This window comes from Penicillium psychrofluorescens, assembly GCF_964197705.1.
Source record: "Penicillium psychrofluorescens genome assembly, chromosome: 5".
Classification (NCBI taxonomy): domain Eukaryota; kingdom Fungi; phylum Ascomycota; class Eurotiomycetes; order Eurotiales; family Aspergillaceae; genus Penicillium; species Penicillium psychrofluorescens.
In genome coordinates this window covers 1,807,571-1,828,055 of record NC_133443.1, presented here as the reverse complement: position 1 = coordinate 1,828,055, position 20,485 = coordinate 1,807,571, and the positions used below count along the sequence as shown (strand labels likewise).

General features: G+C 54.2%; 8 protein-coding genes across 8 annotated transcripts; 1 reads left to right on the top strand and 7 right to left on the bottom strand.

Moving 5' to 3' along the window:
- Nucleotides 1-1,278: 1,278 nt before the first annotated feature.
- Nucleotides 1,279-2,485, bottom strand: PFLUO_LOCUS7956 (uncharacterized protein; the record flags this gene model as incomplete). Its single annotated transcript, XM_073785642.1, has 3 exons — nt 1,279-1,841; nt 1,907-2,146; nt 2,203-2,485. 3 exons carry the CDS (start codon nt 2,483-2,485, stop codon nt 1,279-1,281), a joined length of 1,086 nt encoding a protein of 361 aa, XP_073641978.1.
- Nucleotides 2,486-3,086: 601 nt separating this feature from the next.
- Nucleotides 3,087-3,896, bottom strand: PFLUO_LOCUS7955 (uncharacterized protein; the record flags this gene model as incomplete). Its single annotated transcript, XM_073785641.1, has 1 exon — nt 3,087-3,896. One exon carries the CDS (start codon nt 3,894-3,896, stop codon nt 3,087-3,089), a length of 810 nt encoding a protein of 269 aa, XP_073641977.1.
- A 1,639-nt stretch (nt 3,897-5,535) lies between these two features.
- On the bottom strand, nt 5,536-6,411 carry PFLUO_LOCUS7954 (uncharacterized protein; the record flags this gene model as incomplete). Its single annotated transcript, XM_073785640.1, has 1 exon — nt 5,536-6,411. The coding sequence occupies one exon, from the start codon at nt 6,409-6,411 to the stop codon at nt 5,536-5,538; it is 876 nt and encodes a 291-aa protein (XP_073641976.1).
- Nucleotides 6,412-7,636: 1,225 nt separating this feature from the next.
- On the bottom strand, nt 7,637-8,281 carry PFLUO_LOCUS7953 (uncharacterized protein; the record flags this gene model as incomplete). Its single annotated transcript, XM_073785639.1, has 1 exon — nt 7,637-8,281. One exon carries the CDS (start codon nt 8,279-8,281, stop codon nt 7,637-7,639), a length of 645 nt encoding a protein of 214 aa, XP_073641975.1.
- Nucleotides 8,282-10,224: 1,943 nt separating this feature from the next.
- Nucleotides 10,225-12,700, bottom strand: PFLUO_LOCUS7952 (Lipase 5; the record flags this gene model as incomplete). The annotated part of the gene is made up of 3 exons (XM_073785638.1): nt 10,225-11,464; nt 11,516-12,360; nt 12,440-12,700. The coding sequence occupies 3 exons, from the start codon at nt 12,698-12,700 to the stop codon at nt 10,225-10,227; spliced, it is 2,346 nt and encodes a 781-aa protein (XP_073641974.1).
- Nucleotides 12,701-12,835: 135 nt separating this feature from the next.
- PFLUO_LOCUS7951 (uncharacterized protein) lies at nt 12,836-13,856 on the bottom strand (the record flags this gene model as incomplete). Its single annotated transcript, XM_073785637.1, has 2 exons — nt 12,836-13,556; nt 13,612-13,856. The coding sequence occupies 2 exons, from the start codon at nt 13,854-13,856 to the stop codon at nt 12,836-12,838; spliced, it is 966 nt and encodes a 321-aa protein (XP_073641973.1).
- Nucleotides 13,857-14,352: 496 nt separating this feature from the next.
- Nucleotides 14,353-15,783, bottom strand: PFLUO_LOCUS7950 (uncharacterized protein; the record flags this gene model as incomplete). Its single annotated transcript, XM_073785636.1, has 1 exon — nt 14,353-15,783. One exon carries the CDS (start codon nt 15,781-15,783, stop codon nt 14,353-14,355), a length of 1,431 nt encoding a protein of 476 aa, XP_073641972.1.
- A 430-nt stretch (nt 15,784-16,213) lies between these two features.
- On the top strand, nt 16,214-19,951 carry PFLUO_LOCUS7949 (proteasome regulatory particle base subunit; the record flags this gene model as incomplete). Its single annotated transcript, XM_073785635.1, has 5 exons — nt 16,214-16,353; nt 16,467-16,636; nt 16,698-17,221; nt 17,281-19,578; nt 19,631-19,951. 5 exons carry the CDS (start codon nt 16,214-16,216, stop codon nt 19,949-19,951), a joined length of 3,453 nt encoding a protein of 1,150 aa, XP_073641971.1.
- Between the last annotated feature and the right edge of the window lie 534 nt (nt 19,952-20,485).

Genomic DNA, 20,485 nt, shown 5'->3' with positions numbered 1-20,485 from the left:
CTTCAAACCAAAAAAATGTGGAGATAGGTAATAGAGTGTACCCCAGAAACGTGCCAGCCATGCAGGGGCCGGAGTTCGTTCTATAGATATGTCGGACATGATTCATGCCAGTAGAAGCCGCGATAACAAATAGGCAAAGATATTGACTCGTTGATAAACCATATCCTGCTGATAGCGGATGGCTGTCTTATCTCACTGCGATAATTCCGAGAGAAAGGATGCCCTAGTTTGGCTGCGAATTATGATAGGCTTCCGGCGAACTGGTTGGTCCAGAATGATAGGGTACCCACCCGCTTTGATGGGGCTTTTCGGGAACAAAAAAGCCGTCCTCTATCTACCCTATTTCTGACCTATTAAACGTAGCAGGAAACGATCGGAAAGGAGAAAAAAGTAAAGCCACTAAGAACACTAAAGTTAGTTCAACTTCCGCTTAAATGCTAAAATATGGCTTCACAACGGGGAAGCCGAGGCGTAGGTCTCAAATCGATCCCGAAGCAATGGCTGCTCGGCCGGCAAATTGTCATTCCCAGGGTGGAAAAACCTGCTCGTCATTTCGTGGGAGTCCAGCGAGCTAACTGTGTGAGAGCTGCACATAATAGACACTGACGCGACGGACTTAGGAGCGACGGATGTAGGAACAACGGTGGGGGTGACTACCTGGTTTCCAGTTTCCCAGTCTTGTCTACCCGTGGCACCATAATATACATCACCCAACTACAAAATGGCAACCAAGACCTGAACTGGATTTTAGACTCCAGTTTCTTTCCTCTCATATCCAGAAATAGCTTTCCCCAGATCTAGACAGCACAGTTCAGTGGACCTTTTAGTTTCTTGGCAGTGCGTACCGAAACGTCTATCAATGCCACAAACCGCCAATCATGGCTGTATACCAGACACGGAGTTGCTCTAGGATAAAAATAGAGCATATTGTCGGTGACTGATGCAGGCACACCGTTTCTGTTTCAATGTGGTGTTTGAGCGAGCGGGGGACGATAAATAGATGGGCTATCCCCAGCGCATGCTCTGTAGTTTGAGCGTTTACTTTATGCTGAGCCCTGTTATGTACTTCTTCGTTTATTCCTATCAAAGGAAGCCAAATTATCAACACTATTTTCATATAGCGCTCAAGTCCCAGAGCAGCAAACTCCACGAGATGAAGGACTTCATGAAAATGACAACGCCGTCGAGAAGCGGTGAGAAAACATGATTGCTCCCCTCCAGTGCATTAATACCCAATTTAAAGACGTCAGTACTCAAACACGTTGCACACACTCGATATCACTGATACCCGCCTTGGGGCTTTTCCGGCTGCACCCCGTACGGGGCGGTCTCCGGCTGAGCGTAAGCCCCAGGTGTCTCTGTGATCTCCTGCGAGAACCCTTTTTTCTGCTGCGGCTGCTGATAGTGCTCATAGTATTCTGAGTATCCGACAGCCTGAGCCTGACCATTGCTGTCGACAAACCCTAATCCGCTCGTTCCATAACCCGGGCCCTGGGCCTGCTGCTCGCCCCAGCCGCCCTGTGCATAAACGGGCGTGCTGATGCTGGTATCGTTCCAGCGGTCGTACAGGTGATTGGACATTCGCTTGCCTCTAACGCGCTTGCGGCGCCAACGGATGAAGCAGAAACAGCATCCGGCCAGGGAAGCTACGAGAACCAAGAATCCCACGATCGGAACGGCGATCACTAATGGTAGGTTCACACTCGAAGAGTTGGGAGTGGGGGTACTGAGAGACAGGCTGGAGGGGAGCAGGACCTTGGAAAAAATCCGAGTTGGTGCAATATTAAAGGCATTTCCTGAGACACTAGGGAAGTGGCAGTTGTACCGGGTGGCTTCGAGGACTATAAAGAGAGAGGTTCAGTGAGTGGACTTTTTGTCGGATATTAACATGGTTTGGAACCCTTACAGTTTGCCAGGTACTTCTGGTTCGTCGTCAGATTGTAGCATTGTTCACAGGTGTTGATGACATTGTCCGCGAATGCAGTCGAGCCGCACCAGGAGTTGAAGTTCAAGGGGCCTGGATTTTCAAGGCCGGTTTCCACTGCCGAGCTAATATCCTGGCACCCGACATAGCACGGCGACGAGACGTTGGAGATGCTCTCGGGGTAACCGAAGACGCATGACGTAAAAGCATAGCGTAGGTTATCTGGTACCAACCAAGAGGTATTAGAGATGTTCGTCTTGAGGTGTTTAATCACTTACAGAGTCCCCAGTTGACGTCCGACTCGCCAGCCTCCTGGTCGAAATAAGTGCTCTTCAGCTGGCAGTCGACACAGGCCTCGAAGGTTTCCCCAGTGGTCGAGTCACCGTACATGGAGTCCAAACACACGATCCCGGCGCCCGTTGTGTTGCTGGTGGTTTTATCGCAGATACTCGCGCAGGGCGAGCCACTGGTAGTTCTCAACCCATGCGCTGCAGGGAGCGGGTTGCTGAGCCAGATACCAGCCAGGGCGATGGCCAGCGCCCTGGTTGAAATTCCTGGCATAGTAAGACCGGAGCGAGCAGAACTGGAGAGAGGGAGCCGCTCTGCCTGCGACCGCTGAGGTAGATTAATTAATTCGAGAGCTGGAGCGCCGGCCAGAGGACGATCACCGGATGGGAGAAGCAGCGCAAGACAGAGATGGGGAGGAAAAGCTTCTTTTTTCAGTGCCCGCCAACTTTGCGGCAGATGTGACGAGCGAGCGGAGACGGAGCTCACCCATCACAGGAAAAGTCGGCATGGCTTGGGAACCTGCCCGCTGCGGGAGACTGCAGGCGAGGACACATCCTGGACGAATCACGGAGGACGTTGCAGCGTAGGCGTTGCCAATCGGCGCCTAAACTGAGTGGCACGGCGGAGGAGGGGTGATGAGGCGTGCAATTGGCAGATGGCGGTGGTGACTGGTGTGACAGACCTTGCAGCACTAGCGGTTCTGAACATGAACATCATTGCCGGCTATGGAAATACAGGTCTATTATGTAAGAGGGAGAGAGTATGAAGGAATAACGATGAAATTGAATAAAACAAAATAAAGTCTTGGTCTGGGGGAATAAGAAACAGTATAGACATAAGAAAGTATAGACAAATTAATGGTCGAGCCCTAATCCTACCCGTACAGCTCATCGTAAGACGGCACCATCCCCTGCTGCGCCACCGGCTCAGGCTCCCGTTGCCTTGGACGGGTGCTCTGCTTTCGATCCGGGCGCAAAGACTGTGCCGCAATGTATCCAAACCGAGGCGTCTGCGGCGGCATAGACGGCGCCGATACAGATGAAGCTGCGGTGTAGCTCGTATGCCTGGAACTAGCCGTGACCGATGCAACAGTAGACGGCTCGGTTTGGCAGCTCTGGAGGCTGCATCGCCGCATACGCGAGGTTACTGACAAAGGAGGGGACCTGGATAGATGGGACGCGTAGCTGTCGCGGTCTCCGCGAGCGGATGAATATTCGTGGTCTCTGATCGGTGAATCGAGGGTATCACGTTCCTCGTCCTCATCCTCTTCTCCGTCTTCTTCAGAACAGGACTCTTCATCGAAATCTGTATTCTCATGGGTAGAGCTCATTTCGTGTCCACTCAAGCCAAGACCCAGGCCGCGGAAGGGTGGCTTGTGGGCATCCCGAAGGCGCTGCCGCACTCTTTCATCGAAATGTCCCGTCGGTATGGCAGAGTCCCCATGGCGAGGAAACCCACTTGGCTCAGACGACGGCCCAGGTTCTGAAGCATGCCGCCGAGGGGCAGTGGTCTGGTTGTTGGAAGGAAGGTCATCTGGTGAAGAGTTGGCGGCGAAGCCAGCGGGCTGGTTCCACTCATTCCAGGATCCCCCGATAGGATAGCTAATAGCAACGTCACCCCATCGTGAATGTAATTCAGACGATAGTCTGCGCTTTCTTTTGATCTTTTTGAAGAAGGCTGCCATTTTATGGAACAGGTTGGTCATCGAAAGGGCTTGGACAGAATGGTAGACACGTCAAATAAATTTAGAGACAGTTTCTGTCCGCAGGCGGCGCTCATGACAATAGTATCACAAGTTTCTCCTTGGGTTGGACGGAGTCAATAAGCAGCGAGATTGAAAAAGGGATGCGAGAGATCGCCTGCACAGGCTGAAGTTATGTCAACAGGACAGATGGCCATCGACGCGCCAACTGACCAACCGCATATCTGTGGGAAGACCAAGAGGAGAGAAGATCCGAGGGAAATGCGGCTGCGCCAGGTTAGTGTTGGTATCCAACATTTGCCTGTCTAGAGGTGTGAGATTACCAAGACTCGGCAAGACGCCTGGTACGTTGGATCAACCCCTCTGGCGGAGACCTTAATTTTGAGGGGCCAAAAGAACTCACCACAGTCGCGACAAATGGACGAGTCAAGGAGCTGGGCGGACCGCCGGGCTTGGGAGGTGCAATGTTGGAGCGCATTTGCAAGCAAGAGGGGGAGAGCGAGTGGATGTGAAGGGCCCCTCAGATCAGACCCCTGTTCTTCTCGGAATACAGGAAAGATTGTTACGAAATGCGGCGCAGTCAAATTTTGCTTGACAGATCTGACGCGAGCCAGGGATTGTTGTACGCTGGTCGTACATCGGATGCACGGCGTCGTCCGTCGACTTGGCATGGCGCTTGTTTGGGCGATCGCTGCTCATCAATGGATGCGCCGGAGCTAAGCAGTGGTCTAGAGTCCGGTGACTCTTTCCAGGCAAGGTGGATGCAACAGCAGCTCAGATGAATGACAGGGTAGAGGGCCGGGGCCCAGTCTCGTGCTGAGAAGCTCCTTCAGAGGATCCGTCCTCTAACGAGAAGAAAGAGAAAAACTGACAAGGATGAAAAGAGGGGTTCGGTGGAGACTAGGAGATGCACAAAGAGACTGTCGCACCCATCCATGTCCGCCATCCCGATCCCTGCAGCGAGGGTGGGCAGACCCTCCGGGGGGAGCTCAGCGAGGGACATTGACCAGCTGAGCCCATAAGAGAACCACATAGCTTCATCCTGTCCGATCCTCTCTGTTTTGTGTCAATCGAAGCCTCGAGGGCAAAAAAGCTGAGATCTTGGAAACAACAAGGTTGATCGGCCCGCCCGTGGGGAGCGGCTGGACACGCCATTCATGAGCGCTGATAGGCGCCGGGGCGACCCGAAAAGGAAGCTCCAGCAGCCACCGACGGAAACAGCACAGACCATTAGGAGACGGCTCGGTGACGATGCAGGTCCGCACACTGTCACAATGTTCGCGTAGAGAGAATTCGAGATTTGAGCAAAAGGTTACAAGCTAGAGACGCATTTGGCCCTCATTCCAGATTCCACGGTGTGTTACGGGCAGGTTTACTAGTTGTTGATTCTGCATTAGCAGCGTGTTTCCGAATTGATGATAAGGCTTGAATATGACGATTTACTAGACGATCCAAGCAAAGTGGAAAACTCAGCTTCCACTTTGTATACAGTCGGATTTGAATGCCTCTCTCATTTAATTCAAGGGCAGTAATAACGCCAAATAATGCCGAAAATCCAAAACGCCGCGCAATGATCGCCTAAAAAAAACCCAAGCAAAACCCGAGAACAACACAAAAGAAATTATTCATAAAGATCATCCGCATCCGGGACCATCGCTGTAGTCACGGGCTTCAACAGAGAAAGCCTCTTCCGGTCCGTCGCAACCTGCGGCGAAGTTTTTCTCCTGATCGGCAGCACATGGCGCGGGCCGGTGGTACTGTCTGGGGAGTCACCAACAACACTTGAGCGTAGACTTCGGCGATCATCCTCGATATTCTTTTTATAGGTCGTCGTTGGAAGATCGCGGCCGCCTCCACGACCCTCGAGAGACTCCAAGGTTGAGTTCCGCCATAAACGAGAACTGCGAGAGGTATTCACAGACTGGCTGCAGGAAGTGGCAGGGGCGAGCTGCTCGAGATATCGTCCGTGGGTGGGAATGTATTTAAATCGGGTAGACTGTTGTTGCTGATCTTGCTGCTGGAACTGAGTCACATTCTCGATCGCCTCAGCTGTATAGTCCTGCTGGATCGGTTTATATGCAAATTCCGTTTTTTCCGGCTCCGTTGACTGAGATTGTCGCCCGATCTGTGAGTCCCTTCTCAGGTGTTTCGGCCGTGAGGCGAGACGGACAGACAGTCGACCTGGTCTCAAGGCCCCGAGGGCCAGCGAGGTGCGTCGAGATGAAGAAGTCGGATGGGTAGAGGATGCTATGGTTTGTGACCTCTTGCCATCTTGGTGGTCACTATTTATAATTTCTTGGTCATATAAACGATGATCGGGGACGAAGCCCGGTCCGTAGGACGGCGGTTCACGCAGATCTCGATTAGGGTTATCGTATTGATTCCATGATCCATCGGTAGGAACGGAGATATCCACATCACCCCATCGAGGATGCAGAGGTTTAGGGTCCTCAGACTTTCGAAGGAAGGGAAGAGGGGCGCTGACGATTCCGGCCATGTTTGAGGTAGATGGGTGGCTTTTGAGTGAAAGTGACTGACTGGCCTCCAGCGAGGAAAAGCAGACAAAATCCAAATGGTTGCTGAGGAAGTACGGGAAGAAAATAAGGCCGCCCAGATATATGTGGCTATGATGGCAGCACGGGTCGGCCAGCCTTCCGCTTGACCAGGATCAACAAGGCACCGTGGCTTCTAGACCGGCCGCAGATCATCCGATCCTCCCGTCGTCTAAGGATTCAGTGGGGCTTCTGCATGGAGAGGTCATCCAACATTCACACGGGACTCGGCGGTGGATTGGACACCGGCGCAGCCACAACGGACCGGGGTGTGCGGTGAAAGCGGGGGGATCCTTCAGCCAATGTCTTGAAGAGAAACCCGGCGAATAAAACGTGAAGGTAAAGATGCAGGCAGGCAGAAAAGACGAAACAGGAGAAAGAATGAATGAATCCTCCGCTAAACTACCAGTGAAGGAGTTGAAACAAGCGGTTCCTGTAGCGGGAGTATAGAAATGTCAAGCCAAACAAGAGGATCCAGCAGCGGGAAAGGATCGAAAGATATAGCCTCTGACCCCGCGACATGAAACAACTTCATTTGTAGAGCTGCGGATAATCTCAAGACGGGTGGTAGACGTTTGTAAGAGGGCGCTATGGATCTCCAATAGGATCGTGCATTGCCGCTGAGAGCGTGCGACAAGATCGGCACGGACCAGGGGTTTTGGCAGGGGACCAGTGACGTTTGTTCCTTAATTAGTAGCCAAGAGTAAAAATAGCAAGTAAATTAGCCCTTCACCTGCAGCCCTCACGCCCCTGCGTCATGCCGCCGCGGCTGCAGCTAGACCCGCCCGGGCGATATTGACAGCTAATTAGGTTTATTTATAGAACCTTAGGGCTGCGAAAGTAGAGGGGTTAGCTGAGACTGATGACAAGAATGTGTCTAAACAAGAAATGAAAGGACGTATTCCATATTCTAGGAAAGAATGAGTTTCAGTCTAGGTACAAGAACCAAGCAGCGAGTCTGCCGGCAGTGCAGGCCCGCTACGCCATTAAATGCCAAAGTCTAACAACCATACCCCACAGATCGTATAACGTACATAGTGGGAAACATCAAGGCGCAAGGTCCGATGCCATTTCTACCATGTGGCATATCCAACATCACCAACTACCTCGAACGGCAACTAGCGATTGGGAATACCACTCGTGAAGTGGGTTCAAACCGCTGTCCCTCATTTAGACGCGAGGAGGCTGAGGGAACCAGCTAGGAGCGGGTCCACTGGGGATGGGGAAAGGAGGAGGACCAGTAGGGGTTGCGCCAGAAGGGGTAGAGACCGAGCCAGTCGGAGTAGGGAGCTGGCGCTTGTCGAAACCACCGGACGGGATAGGGAAGCTACCAGTCGGAGCAGGGAACTGGCGCTTGTCGAAACCACCGGACGGGATAGCGAAGCTACTAGTGGGAGCAGGGAATTGGCGTTTGTCGAAACCACCGGACGAGATAGCGAAGCTACCAGTGGGAGCAGGGAACTGGCGCTTGTCAAAGCCGCCGAGAGTCGGCTGTCCAAGGGAGGTCTCGGGGAGCCAGCTGGGGACGGAAGAAGTAGGGGCCACCGAGGGCGCGGAGAATGAGGGAATAGGGCCCTGACGCTTGTTGAAGACTGCGGATGAAGTTGGGAGACCGGATGAGATGGAGAATCCACTAGAGGACTCGGAAAACTGGCGCTTATTGAAGGGTCCAGACGGCATGGGGAATCCGCCAGTAGGGGCCGGGAAACCACCCGTCGGGAAGGAGGGCAGGCCAGAAGGAATAGGGCCCTGGGGAGCAGGCAGGGCGAGGGCGCAGCCCATCAAGCCCATGAGAGTGAAGCTGGTGTACTTCATTGTTGGAAGGAGTAGCAGTGTAGTATATTTCGTGAAATGAAAAGAGTGAAAGTATTGGGTAGTATAGATGAGACCACGATCGAATGTTTGACGTATGGATTGGTCTGATTGATATGATACTCCGAGTCAAAAAGAGAGGACGAAGAGCGCGTCTTTATAGGACTGCCAGTCCACCCATCAAACAACCATTGCTGGGCGAATCTGGGTCTTCTGATGAGACTCCACCAGGTACCTACTCCGGGATCGGTCAATGACTTCAATGCATGCCCTTTCAGATTGGCCGTGGATATCGACAGGTCCATCGTGCAGGGACCATCCAGACCAAGGGATCATCGATCTCCACTACACCGCGAGCAAAAGCTGGGCAAGGACCTCATCCTCAGGGACACCGGCGACTTCAGCCTATGGTTGCGGTGTTTTCCGGCTTTCAGTCGAAGAGATTGAGACTGAAACAGGTAAAAAGTGGTTCTTGCTTTTTTACAATAGGTTGAATTAGGTAGGTATCGTCGTTCGCCTAGGGCGCGGGGACTGGTTATGGACTTAGGGTTACCAGAATCAATAGCCGCGACGATCATTGTTCCGTGTATACAAAAAGAGCCGAAGTGGCCTGAGGATCTTCACGATCAGTCAACTTTGCTCGTCGTGCATGCCCGATGTAGCTGAACCCCGGTGTTCTGAGCATTTTGCCTGCGCCAAGAGGAGAGGAGATGGAGATTGCGGCCAAGCCTGGAAATCCTGCATTCCTGGATCGGCCGGGTAAATTCAATAGTTGCACCTCAGCGATGAATAGTCTGCGATCTGAGAGATCTGGCTGAGCTTGTCCTCGTGAGGTCACCCTCTATGCATCATAATCAAATAAGCCCTGGATCGTCTTTCCCCGGGTTCGCCACCAACCAGCTCGAAGGCGTGCGAGCTGATACAGATCGTGTATCAGGGGTGGGCTGGAGTGTCCCACGGGTCCCCCCTGGGATCCTACAAGAGTGGACTCGTGCGGAAAGTCCGGTACGCGGTGGACAAAAGCCCACTGATTGATAAGAACGCGCCCAATAACCTCGTCCTGATCGGCGCCGGGGACCGCCACGGACTCCATTTTCTTCACGCCGTTCGCACGCGGTGAGCAAATTTTCCTTTTTCTGCTTCTCTCTTCTTCTTCTTCTTCTTCTTCTTCTTCTTCTTCTTCTTCTTCGCGCGGTATATGCCGGCGGGTCGTGCGAATTCTTCCATTTCGCTTGTACATATTCCTAAACGACGATATTGGCCATGGAAATGCCGGACGTGGCACTTGCTACTGGAACCCGCGGGCGTTTCACGAGCAGCTCCAGCCACTTGCCGAGAGCGGGTTCCACAGGGTCGTCGTCAGGGCGGCGGGCCCTTGCAGGTGTAGACTCGACCAAGCTGCTTTTTAGTTCCGTGGTTAGTGCTGGTGGTGGATCTCTGACATAATCGATGCGTCCTTCTCCTGGGAGTATTGCCCGATGCTTTTGCCGGCCTATGCCCTACGTAGGAAAGAGACCTGATAGCCAGCGGAGCTTGTGGAAAACTCGATTTAGGAGTGCATCGATATTGTATTTGTAGATGGATCAATCTAGCTGCAAATTTCATGGCATACAGCTTCTACCGGCGACATCGACTGGGTTGCGTCGCCACTGTATGCACACGCGGACGAGCTATATACAAATGATAGGCGAGGCCGCTACAGTTTGAGTAAACCGCAGCAGTCAAACACCAAGGATTTCTAGTACACGAGATTAAATGCAAAGACTCAAGTGGGTTGGGTGTAACGGGGTATCGACAGAAGGAAAAAAGCCCACACGGGTCGTTTCTGTCCGAGTGGCCTGCAATCTCCGTGTCGGAGAAACGATGGCCACATCCGTATCCCAATCGAGCGAGTGACGGAGCAGTTCTAAACAAAATTCTTGGCACAATGAAGTGAAGCCAATATTTCACTGGCGAGGTTTACGCATCGGCGACTCCGGGGAGCTTGGCAGAATCGTCGAGGTCATATTGAGCAAATGGCGGGAGGATGGTGGCATGGTCACAGAGTGGTCACGGATCAAAGACGCATGGCTTTGTTTGGGAGAGTGTCGAAGAACAGTCCCGGTGGTACTTTGGGACGACTGGGCCGAGGATGAAGATCGTCGGGACAGTACAGGACTGCGCGGGCCTTTGCCGTTTCCGAACGACGGCCCACCGTAGGCCGTTGAGTCCCATGTGGCTCGATGGGCCGGCTCGCCAGGTCGCACGGTGTAACGGGGCTCGAAATCGTCGTCCTCGCTGTCGGATCCGACGGCGAATATCCCGCCGCCCATCGACGCCGACGATCGACGGTGGAGGGCCTTCGGTAAGGCGGGCCAAAAGATTGGATCGTTCGGATGCCAGCGCGAAGGCTCTTCCAATGAAACTGTGCTACGGGCCTTTTTCAGCCCATCGGTAGGACGACTGCGTGACTGGCCTCTCGAGCGCCGTGTCCGCTCCAGTTCGTGACTGTACGATCCTCGGCGTCGGGCGCGGATGCGTCCTTGACCGGCACTGCTGTCCTGTGAACGGAGTGAACCTTGAATACGCAGGTCAATCTGACTGGGACTGAAAGCCACGCGGGCCCGCATCTGCTGAATGGCGCTGTCCAATGCAAGTTCAATGGCACAGTGATTCCGAATTCGACTCAGCCGAAGCCAAGTTGCACGTTCTCCACCGAGACAGGCTTGAAGCATGAACTCCGTTGTCGGATTCTCCAGAAGACGCGGGAAATTGGACGATATCAGTTCAGGGTAGATGTTGATGTCACCGATGTATTTCTGTTTCATAATCGATGAAAACTTGGTCAACGAGTTAGGGAAAACTCCGAGTTCTGAAAGGACGGTCATGCGGTGAAGCACTTCGTCCTTGGCAAGATGCGTCATCGTATTGACCCAGCGAGGAATGGCAGAGTGTGCCTCCTCTGCTGGATTCATAGGCCCACCCTCCTTGGGGAGAAATGGCACGATGTGTGGGTTGACTTGAGACACAATAAAATGGTTGACGTTGAACATCTCCGAAAGCCGGGTCATGGGCAAGTCTCCGTCCACGGACCCGTCAATGTACTGCTTGTGGAGGTCATTCCATGGGACCGGCTGGCCTGTCAAGGGATCCTTGGCCATCAATGTGTAAGGTCGAAACACCAACGGCACAGAGCATGACACGGCTCTGGATGAACGGTCAGCAAACATCAACACAGGATACATTAGCGAGACTTACACAGCGGACCAAATCAGCACGTTGGGTGCAGAAATGTAGTTTAGTAGCCTGGGCAGTTCGTATATGCCAGCACTCGACACGCAGATGTTGAGAATTCGACGCGTCCGGTTGTACGCCTCTTGGAAGGTCATGTCGCCCAGCCAGGCCCGCATCGTATTCGCCAGATGGGAGATATCCAAGAACGACCCGACTTTCAAGAATCGTGCCGTCTTCTGGAAGATGTTTTCCTCGCGCCCTTGCTCATTAAAAACTGCCATTTCCCCATGCGCGTAGGTCTCCAAAAGCGCTGGCAATTCGTCATCGGTCCGGGTACAAAAGACAGCGCACACGATACTGCCCGCTGAAGCACCGGAGATAATACGAGGGATCAGATTTGTCTCGTAGAGAGCCTTGAGAACGCCAATATGGTTCATCCCAAAGGTGGCACCCCCGGAAAAGAGGAGCGCACTCCGCCCGAAGGCCTGCCGAGCTGCCAACAGCTGATCCAAGATATACTTCAGCTCCAGCCCATCGCAGCGATTGTGCACCGACAAATCCACCAGGGTCGAGATCGTCTCCAAAGCGGCGGTGATGTAACGGTCGATCAAGTCCTTCGTCCCGATATGGCTATGCCGGTAGAGCGATGCATGACTCATGTTTCCCAAGTCTCGACTCAGCGCCGTGCGCACGAGAAACAGCATCCGGCTCACATCGCAGCTAATGCGAGCCTCCTCCAGCTGTCGCAGCCGTTCCTGGACTTGCCGAGGTTGGTATTCGGCGCACTCGAATGTCTGCTTCCAGGCGTTGTTGTCTTCCAGCACATCCAGTTCTTTGGCACACGAACTCCATTCCTCGTACGAAACGGCCTATAACCCAGAAAAACAAAAAAGGTTAGAAATGGGTGACGTTCCATACTCGACTCGGCCCGCCAGGCGCGAAACTCACATGCTTCATCTTCAGGTAGAGAACTTGTTTGCGATCCTCTACCTCGGCCTTGTGTTGCCGCTGCTCTCGGGAGAGGCCATCACGGTAAGTGTGCAGAGTGTCTCCGGCCCAGGACCATGAATCCCGCACGAGCGACGATACGGCGGGGATGGAGACGGCCTTGCGGAGCGATCGGCGCGGCGGCGCTGGCGGGGCGTCATGGTGCTGGCGCGAATGGATTATTGGAGAGTCGCCCAACACCGACATGACAGACGAGGGCATTGAGAGCGAGCCATGAGCCTGTATTGTAGCGGGTGTGGGATGTGGAAGTGGGAGTGGAAGGAAGGGGCAAAGAAGTGTCGGTCTGCGGGTAAAGACGTCACGAGGTCAACTACTTGATTTATTCATCATCCATCTTCACATGTCCATCAACCACTCTCGCAGCGCGTGTCGCGCTCGCATCTCGACTCCATCTTCTCGCCAGAAATGGCCCGCGCCACTGATCTGCCGGTATTGAAACTGGCTGTGCGCCACGTGTGCCAGCTCGTCTGACCACCGCTGCAGCTTGCGGGCTGACGTAAAGGTGTCCGAATCGCCAAACAGAGCTAGACTGCGGTGCGTGCTCAGCTGGTCGGCTGAACGGGGGCTGGCGATGTGTCTGCCCTGGGCTGATGTCCGGTTCAGCGACAGGGTCGAGAACACCGTCAGCAGCTGGCTGACGGGGGGCAGAAGAGGTGACACAAGGAGGTACGAGATCTGAGTGTTACCCGGGCTGAGGGCCGAGGCATCATCCAGACTGGAAGGGTTGCTGATGTGGAGGGTCTCGATCGAGCGTGTAGCAACCGTCTTTGCCGTTTTGCCAATATCGCCGCTGGGTGATGCTGTCCTTGTATCGGACTGGAATAGATCGATCATGGCATCCGCGGTCGGAACGTGCGAGACGACCAGTGAGCCGTAAGAGTAGCCTCCCAGAATGAGTCGGATACCGGGGGTTGCATCTTGGGGTGGTCTCTCCTTCGGAGCGAAAGCAGAGTGTAGCAGATGCAGATATTGCAACATGAATCCGTAGAAGGACAGATAATCGCGCAATTCGGGCCTGGCGGTCCAGCTGGTCCGCCCTTCGGAGCCACCGGCGCCGCTACACTCAGCGTGGTCAGTGGAAGGGTGATGGCCAGAAGAATAGATGTCCGTACCGGAAGTTGAAGGTGCCCACCACACAGCCCGCGTCCAACAGTTCGCCGCCCACAAAGCTCACAACTGGATCATCGTAGCAGCCTCCCAAAGGTCCGTACGGATGGGCGATGATGGCACCTGTGATGGATGTGGGCGGTTGTTCTATATGTTGCAGGGTGCGCGGGAGGTAGAGGCGGCATTCCAGCTTGCAGCCATCATGAATCGAGGGGATGGTGAAGGAGAAGGTTGGAGATGGCAGATCCATAGCTGTAGATGTCGTGTCTTGTCCCCTCTCTCTCTGTGCTGCTGGGTCAGTCTTTTCCATGCATGGCAAGAGGTGCTGTGGCAGTGGAAATGTGAGTGAGCGTCTTAGTTCCCGCACCAACAAACCTTGAACCAACTGGCCTCGAAAGACAACCATTCCACCAACGCTCGTTCTTTGACCGGTTTATTTCTGGATTGTTTGAGAGATTTATTTTGGTATAATTATTGACGACATGGAATTATGGAATGTCTAAATAGCACACATATCGGCCACTGACCGAGGGAAAGACGAGATATATATTTCGCGATCAACCCGACAAGCTACAAGGCACGAACACTAAACCCAAGGGTAGACATTAGCTTCATATTATCACTCATTCTTTCACTCGGTTTGCTCTTTGCAATTCTTGATTGAGGATCTAGCCAGAAATGCGACGCGCTGAGGGTATCTGTAGTTGTAGTGTTCCAAAAATATATATAATTACAGGCAGGATAACTCAAGATTCCGAGAGAAGCCACGACGGGTCAGGTTCGTCATCTTCAGACCGTGATTCGGTGTGATGAAGTTCTCCATCCTTGAGCAAATCAGCTGGAGGATCAGCTTCATCATCCTCGGACCTCGAATCCGTATGAGGCGGATCACGGTCCTTCAGTAAATCGTCCGGGGAGTCAGGATTGTCGACTCCAAGAGAATCAGGGGTCTCATCAAGTACGGAGTGGCCGTCCCGTTCTTGTCTTGGAGACTCAACTGGCGCATTTTCACGCAGAGGGAGGCCAAAGGCCTTGCGAAGCTTGCTCCGTGCCTGCTGCAGGGCCGTCAGCTCTGCCCCAACGCAGCAGATGACGAGATTCCAGCCTTTCTTCTCGGCAAGATTCATCACATGGTCGACAAATTGCGTGGTTTTAGCTAGATCCCCCAGGACACTGTCAATCAGCTCGTTCCTGGACTTGGCCTTTTCGGCTTCATCCAGTTCAGCGTACATATCTGTCCGCATATAACGACGCATGCTGGTCCGCAAACGTTTCTCAAACCCGGTCACCTCGGTCACGACCTCACTCCAGGCACTGCCCCCTTGCTGCAAGGCCATTATCTCCTTTTCAATATTCTGTGTTTTGGTTTCCAGGCCTGTCCATTCATTGCTGAAATATTCTTCCGCCATGGGGAGCGTGCGGCGTTTGGGTTGCAACGAGTAGAATGGGACGTTGTTCTCGAATCCATTCAATGGTTCGCTGGGAGGGTGGACGAGAAACTCTCGCATCTCTGCTTGGAGGAGCGACAATGACTCTGTGTAGGAAGACAGCTTAGCGTCAACCGAATTATTGATGCTCGAGATCTCGTTGACCATCTGCTTATGCTTGACTTTCATAGCGTACAATCTGGTCTCCAGTTCCTGAATGTCAGTCTCTAGGGTCTGGGCCTCCTCTTGCAGCCGTTTCGAGCGCTGGCTCTCTTCTTCGTCATGGATATCAGAGATGGCTTTTTCCAACCCGTCTTTCTTCTGGTTGAACTCATCAATGTCGTCGAGCGCCCGTTCCGTAGAGAACAGGTGCTGCCTCAGGATGCGCCGTTCGTCCTCTTCCAGCTCCAACAACTTGTCGATGTGGCGAACGATTCCATCCCGGGCAATCTCAAGTGTCGTCTTTGCATGTCCGCGCCGGGTGCCCGATATAGGAGCTGGAGGTATGGACGAGCTCGTTATAGAGGAAGCGGGTGTGAAGGTTCTTTCCTCGGTAGTTTCTGGGGTGGGAGAAGGGGAATCGGGATTAGTCGGATCGGGGGCGAGCAGAGCGCTGGATTGTGCATTAATCAGGCCCTGCAGTCGGCGATGGATGTCGCGCTGTTGGCGTTGGATGCGTTGCAGGGAATCCCCATGGTGTGATGCTTCGGGGTCTGTTATGAGACTTTCTCTTCCAAACAGGCGGGACATCGTGGGCAGGACGCAGAAGTGCAATGTCGAGGAACGTACTCCCTCCGGGCACTCAGACACGACTTAGTGAATGTTGTTGCCGGTGCAGCTGATGCAGGTCAGGCGTCATCGCACGTGACTCGGTGAATCAGTCAGCTGCGGTTGACGTTGTCGCGCGCGCCTGGAAGCTTCTGCTCTTCCAGCTCCTGCTCTCTCCACAACCCATCCATTCGGTCCCATTCCTTTGATCATTCGCTGTCTTTGGGCCATCCTTTTTCTACTACGGGATCTTAACCGCTCCCTGTTCACTTGATCCGTGCTTTGGGCCGACTCGCCGTTTTCCCCCGGAGCTCTCCCCGTTGACGTCGCTTCATCACCCCTGCACCACCGGAGCCGCTCTGTTCCAACCCAACCCAAGAGCTTGTCACACGGGACATCTCCTACAATAACCATGGTCGGAATTGCTTCAGCTGCCGGCCTGGTCGGCTTCCTGTCGGAGCCTGACCCAGAGCTGAAGGTCTTTGCGCTCAAGTCACTAGACGCTCAGGTCGACCTGCTCTGGACTGAAGTGGTGAACGCTGTTCCTGAGATGTAAGTTTGCCCTTCCTGACGGATATGTTGGCCTCGTCGCGTCCTTTGCGTCTGCTTGGATGAGATACCCCTGCTGCCGAGTCCAAGGGACCGTGCTGACGGCATCCATCTAGTGAGGCTCTCTACGAAGATGAATCATTCCCCGAACGTGAACTGGCCGCTCTAGTCGCCTCGAAGGTATATTATCATCTCCAGGAGTACAATGAGAGCATGGTCCTTGCCCTGGGCGCCGGAAAGCTGTTCAAGCTAGATCACGGTGGCGAGTACGAGGAGACGATCATTGGTAAGATGGGCCTCGTCACTTCTAATTGTTTCGGGCCTGTCCAGTCGCTAACTTGATGCAGCCAAATGTGTCGATACTTTTATCTCCCTTTCTGCGGCCCAGCGGCCGGCCGGCGGCGACCAGCCAGCCAACCTGAACACCGCGTTCCCGGCATCGGGTGAGGGCGCCACGAGCACATCAGCCAGCCTTACCTCTCCAATCACACCATTCTCGAAATCCGCCCTGCCCTCCAAGTCATTGTTGTCCCGCCAAGAGGTGCCCGGTATCGACGCTGCACACTCCGGAGGCGATGACGCCAGCGTCCAGCATACGGACACACCCCTTGTGTTGAAGCGTGGCGTCCAGGGCCAGCTGCAGGCAGTGATTGAGAGCCTGTTTGAGGAGTGCTTCCGCCAGAAGCGCTATCGCCAAGTGATTGGGATTGCGGTTGAGGCAAAGAGCTTGGATGTGTTGCGCATGGCCATCATCCGTGCTAGTGAGGACGAGAAGAAGCAGCAGGGTGAATCTCGGCGGAGTGAAGAGCTCTTGGAATATGTCTTGGATATCTGCATGGGTATTGTCCAGGAACGGGGTTTCCGGAATGAGGTTTGTTCACCTACACCCCCTTCTATTGGGGTAACTTGTCCTGACGACCTTCTTTGCAGATTTTGAAACTTATCTTGGAACTGCTGAACGAAATCCCTTCCCCTGACTACTTCTCGATCGCGAAATGTGTTGTCTACCTTAACGAGCACTCGATGGCCTCCGTTATCCTCCGTCAGCTGGTTGAGAAGGGTGATTCTCGGTCTCTGGCTGTCGCCTACCAGATTTCTTTCGACCTGTACGACAATAGCACCCAGGAGTTCCTCCAGAAGGTCCGTCAGGAGATTGCCGAGCTTGTGCCCGAGAACGAGAAGGAGAACAACGAGAATGATGGAGAGCCCACGGAATCCGATCCATTGCTTGAGGACCAAGGGCAATCGTCAAGGCCTTCGGGAGATGGCGACGAGAACCTTTTGGATGACTCGCTTTCTGCCTTTAAGAGTATTCTGGCGATTCTGGATGGCAAGAAATCTATTCAGCTCAACCTGGAGTTCTTGTATCGGAATAACAAGGCCGATATTGCGATTTTGAACAAGATTCGTGACAGCCTGGAGGCTCGCAACTCCATCTTCCACACGGCAGTCACCCTTTCGAATGCTTTCATGCACGCTGGCACCACCCACGATAAGTTCTTCCGCGATAACCTGGAGTGGCTTGGGAAAGCCGTGAACTGGTCCAAGTTCACAGCCACTGCTGCTCTGGGTGTGATCCACCGTGGAAACCTGAGCCAGGGCCAAAAGCTTCTACAGCCATACCTGCCCCGAGAGCACATTGCTGGTGTTGGAGGGTCAGGCTCGGTCTACAGCCAGGGCGGTTCCCTTTACGCGTTCGGTCTCATCTACGCTAACCACGGTGGCATGGCGGTTGATCTGATCCGTGACCACTTCAAGAAGGCCACTGAAGAGGTGGTTCAGCACGGCGGAGCTCTGGGGCTGGGTGTTGCAGGCATGGCAACTGGCGACGAGGGCATCTATGAAGATCTCCGGAACGTGCTCTACACCGATTCGGCTCTGAACGGTGAGGCTGTCGGTCTCGCCATGGGTCTGGTCATGCTGGGCACTGGCAACATGAAAGCGTTGGAGGATATGATCCAGTATGCGCACGAGACGCAGCACGAGAAGATTGTCCGTGGTCTGGCCATGGGTATGGCTTTGATCATGTACGGACGCCAGGAAGCGGCCGACGAACTGATCAATGGTCTGCTCGGTGATCCCGATCCTACCCTCCGCTACGGTGGTATCATGACCATCGCTCTGGCCTACTGCGGCAGTGGCAGCAACAAGGCTGTTCGCAAGCTTCTCCACGTCGCCGTCAGTGATGTCAACGATGATGTCCGCCGGGTTGCAGTGCTGAGCTTGGGCTTCATCCTGTTCCGCAAGTACCAAAGTGTTCCCCGCATGGTCGAGCTGCTCTCGGAGTCTTACAACCCTCACGTCCGGTACGGTGCTGCCATGGCGCTTGGTATCTCCTGCGCCGGAACTGGACTTGACGAGGCCATCGACCTGCTGGAGCCGATGCTGAAGGATTCGACCGACTTTGTCCGGCAAGGTGCCTTGATTTCGCTCGCCATGGTTCTTGTCCAGCAGAACGAGGCCATGAACCCCCGCGTCACCAGCCTCCGTAAGGCCATGATGAAGATGATCGGAGACCGCCACGAAGATGCCATGGCCAAGTTCGGCTGTGCTGTCGCCCTGGGCATTATCGATGCCGGTGGCCGCAACTGCACGATCAGCCTGCAAACACAGACGGGCAACCTCAACATGCCTGGTATTGTTGGCGCCGCCGTATTCGTGCAGTACTGGTACTGGTTCCCGCTCACGCACTTCCTGTCGCTCAGCTTTGCTCCCACCTCTGTGATCGGCGTGGACCAGAAACTCGAGGTCCCGCACTTCAAGTTCCACAGCAATACCCGGCCAAGTCTCTTTGACTATCCCCCTGAGCAACAAGTGAAGGCCGAGGAAGCACCGGAGAAGGTGAAGACCGCTGTTCTCTCGACCACTGCCCAGGCCAAACGCCGCGCGCAACGTCGGGAAAAGCAGGCACGTCGCGAGAGCATGGACATTGACCAGACCCCCACGACACCCAAGGTTTCCGACCAGCTTCCGGAGAAGATGGAGACCGACGAGGGTGCGGCCAAGGATGACGAGGGTAAGGACGAAGAGGGCAAGGATGAAGAGGGCAAGGACGACGAGGGCAAGGACGAAGAGGGCAAGGAGGCCGACAAGGCCGCTGCTGAGAGCCAGAAGAAGAAGGCCGAGCGGGAAAAGGTTGGCTACGAGCTAGACAACCTGTCCAGAGTTCTCCCGGCTCAGCTCAAGTACCTCACTTTCCCGGACCCGCGGTACGAACCGGTCAAGAGGGTATGTTATGTCCCACTCCATCTAGAAAGTTTTATACTAACGATCTCTACAGCCTACCGGTGGAGTTGTGGTTGTGCTGGACAAGCAGCCCGACGAGCCCCGCGAGACGGTCGAACTCAAGGCCAGCAAAGAAACCCGACAGCCCGCACCCCCGGCCGAAACCCTCCAGGACCGTCTGCAGGCCGCCATTGGCACCGCTTCATTGCAGACTCCTCAACGGGCCGCCGCTCGCGCCGCGGTGGCTGCCGAATCCACGCCGGCTGCTGGCGCGGCGGCTGCAGCGGGTGTGTTGACGGCAGTGGATGAGGATGAGGAAGGCGTGGAGGATGCGCCCGTCCCGGACGACTTCACCTACGAGTCGGACGAGGAGTAGAGGATTTTGGGCTGGGATGTATTACTAGATTAATCGGGCCGTTCATGTGTCGGGACTCCGACACGGTATACCGAGCCTTGTGATTGATATGGAACTGTTTCTGCATTACTGTGTCTCAATGTAGAATGTATTCCGACCCCCCTGTACTACTCTAGGTATCATCGCTCCCCCACGCTCTTCACTATCCTGTACACCCCGATGCCCCCCATCTCCAAATCTTCACATGTTTGTACTGACAATACCACTGTACTGTGGTTTCGACCATATCCGCTCGTGTAATATACGTATCCACCGGTAACCCCTCAGCCTCGGCACTTGCCAACGCGATGACGCAGTTGATCCAGCCAATCAATGGCGGTTCAATCAGCTCTGACCGAGGATTATCGCCGGTCCATGTGAAGACGGACATCACCAGCTTCGCCCAGAGTAGAACACACTCCGAAGGAAGTGGTCCCCCTATATCTATCTCTGCTGCCCCGTCTTCCCCGGTGATTTCTTTTCTTTCTCACCTCTCTCGTGACTGTTCTTTCTTAT